This window comes from Rhincodon typus, chromosome 14 (genome assembly GCF_021869965.1).
Source record: "Rhincodon typus isolate 14 chromosome 14, sRhiTyp1.1, whole genome shotgun sequence".
Lineage (NCBI taxonomy): Eukaryota > Metazoa > Chordata > Chondrichthyes > Orectolobiformes > Rhincodontidae > Rhincodon > Rhincodon typus.
In genome coordinates this window covers 41115850-41128568 of record NC_063345.1, presented here as the reverse complement: position 1 = coordinate 41128568, position 12719 = coordinate 41115850, and the positions used below count along the sequence as shown (strand labels likewise).

Sequence of the window (12719 nt, the reverse complement as noted above, 5' to 3'; positions counted from 1 at the left end):
GTTTTCATAATCTAATTTCTTCCTCCTGATTACCCCTTTTGTTACTTGCTGCCATTCTTTATAATATGGCACATCATCTGGTTTGCCACTCACCTTTGCCCAATGATATGCTTTAAGTTTGATGCTTTTCTTAATTTCTTTACTCAACCAAGAATATTGAGTCCTTCTCTTGAAAGTTTTCTTTATAATAAGGACATACGTATTCTGAAATATCTCCTTGAATGGAGAAAAATAAAAAAACTCTTTTCAATAACAAGTCATTTTTAAGGACAAACATATCCCAATACTAAAAGCACTGCATATTATGTGCATGTCGCACAAGGGATGCCTGGGTATTAAACACACAATACAGCTAGATTGTGAGTCCGTGTATGAGCCAGGAATGAATCAGAATATTCAATAACTCTTGAATGCATGCGAGGTCTGACAAATGCATCAATCCCAGCAGTGGAAGTAGCTTCCACACCTACACAATGTTCCATCCACTCCTTGGATGACCGTACTAACAGACTTATTGACAGTGCACAGGGAAAATTACATCCTTGTGACTGATTACTTCTCTAAACTTTCCATTGTTTGAATTCTTAGCAACACAATGAGCACAATTGTCGCTGACATAATGAGAGTTATTACCAGTTTATTTGATGTCCTGGATCAGATATTGTTTGACAATGGATTATATATTACAGTATCAAATCACTTCAAGACATGTGTACAAGTGGAGAGTGACCTATATTAAATCATCATCCACTATCATGTTCAAAGGACCTAGCAGAAAGAATGGTACATGTTATCAAATCAATGAACATTGAGTGTCAGTGGTTGCTGCAACACAAATGGGGAAGGAATTACTATCCCCAGCACAGCTTATGCTCGGTAGGCAAGTATGAACAACTGAAACCAGCAATGAAATTGTTTAACAATTCTGAGACATTAGGCATTCTTCTTTAAAGACAGAAGAGAATAAAAGAGATACAGGATGACCAAGCAGGTAGAGAATTACCAAAACTGCATACTGGGCAGAACGTATTTGAGAAATCCAAATACATGCAGATACCAGCAAATGTTTCTAGATATGTAACTAATTAAATGAAATCACTGACCATGGTGCAACATTATAAAGGAACAGGAGCTAGGTCAGATCATTGCATGATACACCAAATCAAGTACAAAAAGATTGAGGGAGTACTCCAATAATAATGATTAGGTGGTGATGTGAGTCACAGCAACCAGCATTAAGATAACAGAGTTCTAAAAAAGTGCAGAGAACACCACATACCTCTCGATGTGGATAAATAATCACCAGATGAGGATGAACTATAAAACATCTAAAGCCTTATAATGAAGTTTGAAACACTGGTCTTGCAAACTGCGTTTTATCTGTTTGCATAATTATTAAATTGGCAGCACATGACTGTTTAAAACCCTTGTGTCTCTATTCAGGATAATTTTTATCTTTGAGAATAGGTTATGTTGTGTAACGTTTCACAGTCAGTATGTTTATGAGAGACATACATTTGGTATTACCATTGTAACAAACACGTCACATGGTCCAGCTTACCTTGGATGATGTGAAACATGACATGCTACTGCAAACTGTTGTAAATGAAAAGCTTAATATTAGCCCAGACACTTCCATATCTGAGGAATGTAATATTTGTACATAATGATTGATTATAGTAAACATGCATTGTATTCTTCAATACCACAACATCAATATTAGGTTTATATTCTGGAAGATAGCATAAGCATTGTCAAATCAGTTTAAGAAACAGTCTTGTAGAGGCAAATACACCAGCTGTTTTCAAAAGGGGTGGGGTGTGGTGGGGAGAGAATTAGGATAATTATCAGGGATGCGATCGGCCAAATGGTTAGCCAAAGAGGATCACAGCAGCAGACTGGAAGCGGGCTGCTTGCTCAACCTGTCACCATAGAAACACAATGGGAAGAATCTGGGTGTGTTTGCCAGGGTGACTGGCTTCCTCCAGTGACTATATGTCAATGATGTTGAATGTCAACTAGCTAGTCAAATGGGAATAGGATAATCATCTGAAAATATTTGTGTGCCTAACGGGAACGGGCAGTGGGAGTGGGACCAGTTAAGTTGCTTTGGCAATGGTCACTTGGGCCTGATAGTGTGTTTGCAGGTGGGACTGGGGGCGGAAAAAGATAGCACCTGAAGAGTGGTGACTTCAATGTTGGTTGGGTGTGATGTAGACAGTGTTGAAGCAGTGGAGGAGGGATGGTGATGCAGGCATCCATTGATGATGAGCTGGCTCAGGACTGGTGGACTCTCTTTAAGCGATATCTTTCTATTCTTTCCTTATTCTTAAACTGTTCAAAATGTCGCTAGATCATGGCGACTGTGGAAAAGCTTTTCACTGTATTTTACTGTTTTTCTCACTGCAAAATGCACATAACAATAAAATCATTTGTCTCATTCCTCTAAACATTGAAATACAAAATAGGGGCAGGATTCGGCCATTCAGCCCTTCAAGCCTGCTTCGCCATTCAATATGATCATGCCTGACCATCCAACTCCGTTTCCTATTCCTGCTTTCTCTTCATATCCTTTGATCACTTCAGCCTTAAGAAATATATCTAACTCTTTCTTGAAAATATTCAATGTTTGGGCTCAACTGCTTTCTGTGGTAGAAAATTTCGCAAGTCTAACACTCTCTGGGTGAAGAAATTTCTCCTTATCTCAGTCCTACATGGTCCACAGCATATAAGACCACAAGATACAGCAGAATTTGGCCATTCGACCCATCATGCCTGCGCTGCCTTATGGCTGATATATTTCTCAACCCTATTCTGATCCCTCCATTAATGAAGAACCTGCCTTAAATACACTCAATAACTTGGCCTCCACAGCTTTCTTCAGCGAGTTCCATATATTCACCACCTTCTGGCTGAAGAAGTTCCTCATCTCAATTCTAAAGGGTAGTCTTTTCACTCTGAGGCTTTGTCCTTGGGTCCTGGATTCTCCCATTAGTGGAAATATCTTCTCTATGTCTACTCTATCCATGGGTCTCAGTATTCTGTAAGTTTCAATGACATCCTCCCTCATCCTTCTAAACTTATCAAGTGAGACCCAGAGTCCTATGCCTCTGATAACCTCCAAAAGGCAAAAAACGTTTCTTCCTGTCTACTCTACGCCCACATAATTTTATCCATCTCAATCATGTCTCCTCTCAAACTCCTCTGCTCTAAAGTAAACCAACCCAGTCTGTCCAATTTCTCTTCACAACTGAAACTAAGCTGCCCAGACAACATTCTGGTAAATCTCCTCTAAACCCTCTCCAGTATTATCATGTTCCTTCTACAATGTGGATTCCAGAATATTAGCATGTAGAGCATGAACGTGATGGAAAAAAAAACCAGGAGCAGTTCAATGAGATGCAGTGGAACTGTATATTTCAGTAACTTTTTAAAACAAATTTGAAACAGTGGATTTTATTAAACATCATGCAATTGAACAATAACAAGGACATTGCATTGACAATAAAAAGTAGATTGAGCAGTGCCCTACACTACAACTTGGAACAAAACTTGAACAACACAGCACAGCATTAGAACTGTAAATCTCAGTGTCAAGTGGTATGAACATTTGATCCTCCACCTTGCTCAAGTTCTAAGCTTAGCAGTGTCTCTATTGCAGGGAAGGGCAAAAAATGCTCTGGAAGTGGAGCAACGCACCTTAATTTCAAAATGATGACATTTTGCATAGGCCTGCAACCTGACTCTTTTGATCACATAGGTATGGATCTAGATGAACTGAAAGAACTGTAATTTTAACTTTGAGGAGAAAATCATGAGCAAGGCAAATGTTGCAGCAAGCAGGTAAAGTTGACCAAATGCTACCCAAAAATACAGCCATTGTGAGTATTTTAGTCTCAACTCATCTGTGTTGTAGATTTAAGCAAACCTTCCATGTATACCACGCAAGGCACTATGAACAATGCATATACGTAACATAAATTTTAAACATAAAAAGTTTTTGCTGAAGCCGCTAGGTTTTTGGTCAATAAATAAAGATGTCGTCAAGTTCAAAATACATCGTCACTTACGTCCACAGAAGGTATCTCAACTATTTTATCCAACCTTTGGCCTGAGCAGACAGACAGCACCTACTTTACAGACAGTTCAGGCACCTTAAGAATGACTCGTGAGAAAACTCATTAAAATGTTACTTCCTAAAGCCGGAAGCACAAAATTATCTACATTTTTATAAAAGAATGTTAAAATAAACTTAAATACTTTTATAGGATTAATTTCTAAGAATCAGAGTCTCTAAGTGTTATTGTTGTTTGTTTGAATCAGCAGCTGAGATAACCTTCCTTTACGTTCAATCAAAAAAGCTTTCAAAGTAGCTGCATATTTATAGCCAAAATAAAAGGAAAACAAATATACATACTGCTCAATAAACAGTACTATAATACATGTAAGACAATGGATTGGTGACCCACTGATATTGCAAATGTACAGTACAATAGAAGAAAAAGTACATACATTAAAGTACCATAACGAAACATTACTTCCAGAAGGGTCCGTAATGTGACAAATACTTTAAACTTTAACAAGTAGTTTCAAAGATCTGATCTTGAATACACAATTTCAAAGATTTTCCCTGTACTGAATATCAGAATTGAACACATGCCTTCCTTACTTACTCAAAGCAGACTGTATGAAGAGTGAATAAGGGCTATATTTAGTAAACAATTAACAAGCAGTAGTTGTAATGTCATCATGGAATACCACAGAATGAACGATACAATTCTTCACCTCAAAAAATTAATAGCTTGTATTTTGATGTGCTAGAATGTAACAATTACTTCACACTACTTTGCGTCCCATTTTTAAAAAAAATGCATTATTGGAATTAGCCATACAACGTTATTAGTTAAGCTGTTTGCATAATTAACAAATAACAGGTTGCATTCTACAGATAACACAGCAAAACAACTGTTTGATAGCAAACATTTATAATGAATGTAGCATTCCTCATTTATCTCAAATTTTTGATACCATTTCAGGTTGTCAATTATGAAAATAAACTTTCCGATAACTCAAAAGGTCCAAAGAAGAGAAGCCAGAACTTTATATATTAATAAATGACAAATGATGTGGACACAGTTTTAAATTGATTTTAATTGGAAAATTTAACTAAGATAATGAAAGAACCTAAAGATCAAAATATACAATGTAGTGTATTACAAAAATTGCAAATCATAGTTTAGCATCTAAATACCTGCCCTCTACACCCAATAACATTGAATGCTTCTGGTTACTGGCCTTTTGAATTAAGCCTCTCTTTTAGTTTATCAAGTCTGTTGACTGACACCTGGCACTACAGTGATAAAAGTAATGATGATAAAACCTTTAAACAACAGATGAAGACACGTTAATAGCTCAATACACTGATGGAGAGGAATTTAAAGGGCTTTCAATTAGTTTCTGGTTTTGATTGATATCAATCATTTTAATTTGCTCTGGCCAAGTTAGCAAAATATCAGTCCAAAGTTTCATATTAATGCTTCTGCTTTTCTAGATATCAGTGACTTAAAGAATTGAGCTGCCTGATTATATTTCATTTCAACTGATGTGTAATCGGTACTAATTAAATGACATCTTTCAATTCTTAGATTCAAGCCAGTTTGTATTAAAATTAAGTTAACTGTAAAAAAGTATCACACTCTTCACATCATTTTAGGCAATGCATTTAGAGGAGAAAACATCAAACAATTGAAATTGAGCAGAAAGGTTTTTAGTGTTGATATTCTCAGCAAAGGTGTTCATAACGGAATGTGGAGTTTGAACACAAAGCATCTCTACAGACATTTACAAACATCTCATCTGAAGTAGGAGTTGGCTGCTTTTGGAAAAAAATATATATTTGCACCTTACTTAGGAGTATACATTGTACTGAAAGTACTCTGGGCTGCACAAATTTTATGACACTGCCATAGATTTTTAAATATATATATATACATGCTCGTGTCCCCATGACCAGGATCTGGCAACAATACATCAGTTAAACTGATTAACACATGGCTTTTTACTAGTGATTGAATGATACACGGTTTCAATTTAAAATTATTCCAAAATGAATGAAAAGATTGAAGTAACATTCATATATCATTTTTTTTCTCAATTTAAGGGGCAGGACAAGTTTATGGCACTGCAATCTTACTCAGATTGGCAAACAGGAAATGTGCTTCTGGATGCTGAGCTGCAGCACTCCAGTTCAAAATAGGCAAAACTCAGCCATTCAACCAGGCTGATCTAAATTTGAAATCCCCACTGGATCTGGAATTTAATGGTCTAAAATTGGTTTGGAATCTAACATTGCATGACACTACTGTTTTTTCCTTTTACATGACAGGGTAGGCTTCGACTTTATCATGCAGAAATTACAAAACAAAGCTGCATTATTACCTTACAGGTAAAGCATATGCAATTTGTAAATCACAAATTTAATATTAAATCAATATAGAAAAAGCAAATAATCATTGCTACATCCATTTCTTGAATAGAATTTTGCAAAACGTGTACAGACCTCAGCACAAACTCTGCAGACAAGTCGCATATTTACTGGTCGAATTATGTTTAAGGGCATCAAGAATTTTGGAAATTTTACAAAACCTTGTGTATTAGTCATATTTCAAACAATAAATATTGTGATCTATATTAGAGAAATTTTATTCCTGAAAATCAAAGCATTCTTTTTGCCTTGCCAACAACCTGCTGCTTCCATGTGGTCTTCTTTATTCAGGTATATAGGCTAAAAGTTTAGAACAATCTCTTATGCAAAGTACTTTTACTCCACCCAAGACACAATGAAACAGAATGCTACTAAGTAGACACAATTGTGGGGGTGGAAGCATTATTAATCATAGGAATAATTTACTGCTTGTACTCATTTACTGCAGTTTCAAACTATTTTCTACGCATTGTGAGAATTATAATCAAGTACTGCGTTTCAGTGATGGGAGCACATACAGGTTTCATGTCCTGTGATTGAGATATATTTCCTGTTTCACCTGAGACATCACTCTTCAGTCACTTTCAACTACATAAAAGATTCCCACTCTTAACTTGAACTAACTTGGCAATAAATGCAGATTTTTACATACATTACTAGAAAAAGACAATAATTTGATGAAAGTTCAGATTGACAAGAGCAATGCAACTGCTGAAAACGTGTATGGCTATGCTGGGTCGCAATGTGACGAGCATTCTTAGCTACTTGATGAGAAAAGATTAAGCAGCTGTCTTATTTCACTCAGGTCAATACTGAAATGCACTGAAAAAACAGGTCTCATCACTTGTATCATTCAATCACGACTTTAACAGATGCAGCTACTATCACAGTGCAGTGAAGGTGTGTTGATATGTTTGCCTAGCATTTAGTCATCATCTCCACTGGTCAGGAAGCCATAGATGAAACCCACAGCACGTTGTCGATCATTCTGGGTTTGCCTCCCAACTAAGTTTGGTGGTGGCCTCAAAAGAAGACTTGCAAAGAGGGTAGCTGTGGATTACAGAAAAATAGATCATTATATAACATCTTTTAATATGGGGTTTTAATATGGTTTTCTTCAGTTGGCCTGAAAGTTTCTACCTTCATTTCCTGGAACAATAACCCTTGCTGGGGTTTGGTTCTCTAACCGTGTGGTTGATGCTACTTGAACAGTTGACGAAGTCAAAATGTGCCTTTGGGGTTTGATGCTATTATACTTTCATGCTAAATATTACTATACATGGTAATCACACATATACCTGGTTCTGATCTTAAATTAGTCAAATTTATCTTCATATGTTAATGCCCATATGCTTTCAATTATCTCTCATTATATTGTACAGTCTAGTGTAGTTTATTTTGTTTTAATTCCACCCACACTGTGCTACTTGTGCTCAGTAAAGTGGAGCTCTGTGGCATATTTGCAAGATGGTTCCACGGTCTGGAAACCCTTGTGCAACAGTCCGATAGTTGCTGGCAATCATCTAAGCAGTCATTTTTCACGTGTGAACTTTGTTAGAGTGCCTTTGAGAAAAAGGGATGTTATTAGAGCTACATCCTTACATTCAGTTTATAAACACAATACAAACAGGAAAACATCGAGTGAAACCACTAACAAGAAAAGCAAAATGAAGTGATGCTCAAAATAAAGAAATTGTTGGAAATATTGAATTCAGGCAACATCCGTGGGGAAATAACATTTCAAGATCAGCTGAACTATCAGTATTTTTTTAAAATCAAGTGAAGCTAATTGTATTAAGAACAAATGAACAATATCCAAAATCATTCATAATTAACAAATTATACTTCAAGGCAGGCACGACTGTGTTCTATGTAGTGTGGCAAGATGACCAATCAGTTCTTTTTTGGAACATCTGGGCATTTGCCCCAAAGATAATTTTTACTTAAGCTTGATTTAAGTATTGATATAAAGCCAGACAGAAGATAAGTAAAATTATCTGAAGGTGCAGTATGTTTTAAAAGCTGAAGTCACTGACACATTAAGGGCTTGAATGACAATGACTTCTCCAAAAGAAAATATTGCTTAGCAAATGCTAGCCATGACTCATGGATAGTATTCTTGCCTCAGAGTTAGAAGATTGAGAGTGAAAATCCAATTTCAGACTTGGGCACAAAAATCAAAGCTGACACCCTAGTAGCTGTATAAATCTTTAGTTAGTCCACACTTGGACTACTGCATGATTTGGAGTGGGTGCAGAGAAGGTTTACTAGGATGTTGCCTGGTCTGGAGGGTTTTAGTTATGAGGAGAAGTCGGATAAACTCGGATTGTTTCACTGGAAAGACAGGCTACAGGATGACCTGATAGAGGTCTACAAGATTATAAGGGGCATAGATAGGGTGGATAGGCTTTTTTCCAGGTTAGAAAAGTCACCTACAAGAGGGCACAGGCTCAAGGCGAGAGGGGGAAAGTTTAGAGGAGAAGTGTGGGGAAAATTTTTCACATAGAGGGTGGCGAGTGCTCGGAACACTGCCAATGGAGGTGCGGAAGCAGGCACGTTAGCAACGTTTAAGACATATCTTGATAGGTACATTAACAGGAAGCAAACAGAGGGATAGAAAGCTGTAAGCAGTGATCTAAATAAAGACTAGGAATCGGCATAGGCTTGGTAGGCCAAAGCACCTTTTCCTGTGCTGTATTGTTCTTTGTTCTTTAATACCTAGAGATCTCTATTGTGTTTAAGATGCTAATGTTTGGATGGCACATTAAATCAAAACCCTCCTGCTGTCTCAGGTGGATGCGATAGATCCTATAACACTTTTTCAAAAAACAGGAAGTTATTTCTCTAAAATGTCCTGAGCAAACCACACAGGTTAAGTGGTAATAAGGGACGCACAATAAATGCTGGCTTAGCCAGCAATGTTCACATCCTATAAATAAATTTTTCCTAAAAAGATACTTCTAGATAGCAGTTTTGCAAGATGCTGATTTTATATTCATTCAGTATCCAATGACAAGTGGCTAGTTTGTCTAGCAGTTCAACTAGTTAACTTTTGTAGGAGGATCAGAAATCAAATCTTGGTCTTACTGTCCATCATAGAAAGGAGGACATTGCCATGGAAAATCTGATAAAGGAGCAATGTTTAGAGAAAGAAAATCTGTTCTCAAGTATGTGACTGACTAGATTTAGAAGAACGCTGATCAGAAAAACTCCCTTTAGTTAAGCATCATTGTACGGCATTCAGTATTTTCAGTCTACTGCTAAAAGTTCTTAATTTAAATTGTTGAATTTAAATTTAAATTACTGATTGCAATTATTAGTATGTTCATTATTAATTTGTAGGAAATGAAAAAAAATCAGTTTGCTAATTTATACTTGGATTTGTCTCTCAACGAATACTTAAGATATACAAGTTCACCCATGGGAGATCTGCTGCATCAGAGAAAAAAAATTACCAACTGTTAATCCATTTTAATAATGTTGGTTGAGCAATAAACACCAGCCAAGATTTAAGGAGAACTCCCTGGGTGTCAAAAAGAAAGTTCCACATTCTGTTCTTTGCATCCAACTGAACAGGCAAACGGGACTTCTGTTTACTGTTGCATTTGCCAGTACTTGTTAGTACAGTGAAGTGCCAAGCAAGGTTACATGGTCAATTCCTTAAGTGTGAACTGAAGCTTTAGCTTCATCTTCCTGGAGGTAAGAGTGTCACCATAGTAGCAACTAATTTTGTTTCTTAAAAAAAAAAGTACAACAGTTCCTCCAGTTCAAGGCATTATTTTGAAGACCAGATTTTAACAAGTGTTGGCAGAAAACAGGCTATATAGCACACTGGTCACCCACAAGACCTTGCCTGCTTTCTATTACTGTCAAAGTTAAAATCACGTCTCAAGTTTCCATATTATGACATTACATAGACTTGCAAAGTTGTTTTAGATCAACAATGCAAAGTTAATTACAGAACTGGCTTAATGGAGACCTTCCAAGTCCTATCTCAAATTGGCGTTAATAGATGTTTTGAACTAATGAATTGTTATTACAGCTGAAATGCATGAAAGGAAGTTGCATAAATCTTTTCATGGAACATAAACATTCTCAGTCTTGTTTAAATCTTATTTAATGATAACAATATCTGAGTAAACAACTAAATTCAGCAATCTCACTCAGAGGCTCAGAGACATAGTGCTGTTGAGAATAATACCCATAGGGCCAAAAGGTAAAAGGAGTAAGTAAAGCATCTAAGTAAAGCTGCCATGATATTTGACCTATGCTATCAACAGGTTAAAAAAAAGTGTTTCATTTTTTCTTACCTAACATCTTGGCATCAAGCTTGTTCTCTTCACTATGCTTCAACAATTCCCGTAGAAATGCCATTAAGTACTTGAACACATTTCTGTGACAGCGAGGCAACTGCGATATTAACTGGAGAAAAAGAGCAAGTATTTATGATAAAGCAAACATGTTCAAAATCATAAATACAATAAAATTATGTTAAATATTCAACATGGTATGGTGTAGTGCAAAACACTATAACACAAAATAAAAAGTCAGATTTTAATAATGCTGAAATACCTTTTTCATTTCATGGTGAATAAAGTGCTGTTCAACAAGACTGTACACTCCAATTATTACCCACTAAATCTCATTTGTAGGCATCTGTGATATAAATAAATTTATCCTAAATCTGTATCAGCTCAGGACTAATATACGTTTGCATACTGTTTAAGATCATCAGCAACTTTAAGATATCTTTAATATGATAAGTAGTCTTAAAATACTCAACAATTTGGTGTCAGGATGGTGTTCTACTGTGTGACAATTCTATTATTCTGTGAGCAATAGGAAATGGACAAAGGTGTGCATGAGGAAGATTTTGAAGGGGAGGATGGGGTATTTAGGAGAACAAATGTAATGACTGGGGACAAGATGGTCAAAAGATTCTGATACCACTAGTGAGGGATGATTCACAGAGGATGCAGGATGGGACATACATTTGGTGAGGTAGGTGCAGCTTGACCATGGGAGATTTTAGGAAAAAACGATATGGATTTTGAAGTTATTGAGATGACCGAAGAGAATTCAACAGAGGTTGGCAAGGATAGGGTTGAGAGTTGAATGAGATGTTGTATAAGAGGTGTGCAAAATGAGGCATAGATGTAAGTGCTTACAGTAATTCTGTTGAAAGAGCCAGGCTAGTCATGTGTTGCTCTTTAAAAGTAAAGAATTTTGTCAAGTAGGAACCCGGGATTTTGGGTGTTTTTGGTATTTATGCAAGCTGAGTTACTTATCATGAAAAGCTACAATCCTATGAGGAGTTCTTGGCAACACAAACATTATGTCTGCATGGCAGCGATGTGAATCAGGAATAATTCTTCCCTATTTCATAAACCATATGAATGTTGAGAAAGGAAGGTGTCATTAGAAACTCAACATGAAATCCAAAACAAAGTGTCACCTTTAATTATAAAAAGGAATTTCTGAGAGGAAACCTGACACAGTGAATGAGAGAAATCTTATTGACACTTTCCAGCAGAGAGCTTTTGACAACGTAAATTCACAAGATTAACATTTGTAGCATCAGTAGAAAGTTAAAACTCTGGATTGGAATTGCTGAGAATCCATCACCAAAAAGCTGCAGTAAACAGATGCAGTTCAGCTCAGAGAGATGCTAACCGTAGTATCCCAATGGAATCAGTCCTAATCCTGTGACTCTTCAGAGTGTTTTTTAGAGATGGAGTATAGGAGAGTCAGGAGTACAGCAGATAAATTTGCAGATAACAACATTGAGAAATGGTTAAGAGAACAGAAACGTGATCAAATCCAAAAAGATTTGGTTGTGCTGTGTGACTGTATCTTACATTAAAATATAAGGATTAGGTTTAGATAAATATAGTGCCATACATCTTGGTATGTTCCGCATAGCATGCATGTATCATTTGCTGGGGTCAGAACTGAATGAATTCAAGAAAATAAAATTGTGCTATTGTGTACAGATCACAGAGGGATCATCATAAATGTGAACAAATTGTACCTAAAGCTGATAAAGGTAGGGTTATATTAATAGAACTGTTCAGTAGAAATCAAAGGATCTTATTTTGACATTGTATAGTTCAGTGGTCAGATCATACCTTGCATATTATCAGAGATAGTAGGAACTGCAGATGCTGGAGAATCCGAGACAACAAGGTGCAGGGCTGGATGAACACAGCAGGCCAAGCAGCATCATAGGAGCAGA

General features: G+C 36.5%; 1 protein-coding gene across 1 annotated transcript in view; it reads right to left on the bottom strand.

Moving 5' to 3' along the window:
• Positions 1–3440: 3440 nt before the first annotated feature.
• The window catches only part of LOC109911201 (inositol polyphosphate 5-phosphatase OCRL-like), a 33014-nt gene continuing 23735 nt past the window's right edge, over positions 3441–12719 (bottom strand). Inside the window, exons 6-7 of the mRNA XM_048605316.1 lie at positions 10795–10906; positions 3441–7534 (exon numbers count right to left, since the gene is read on the bottom strand). Coding sequence (XP_048461273.1) covers positions 7410–7534; positions 10795–10906 — 237 coding nt within the window. The 3' untranslated portion in view covers positions 3441–7409. The remainder of the gene's footprint in view (positions 7535–10794; positions 10907–12719) is intronic.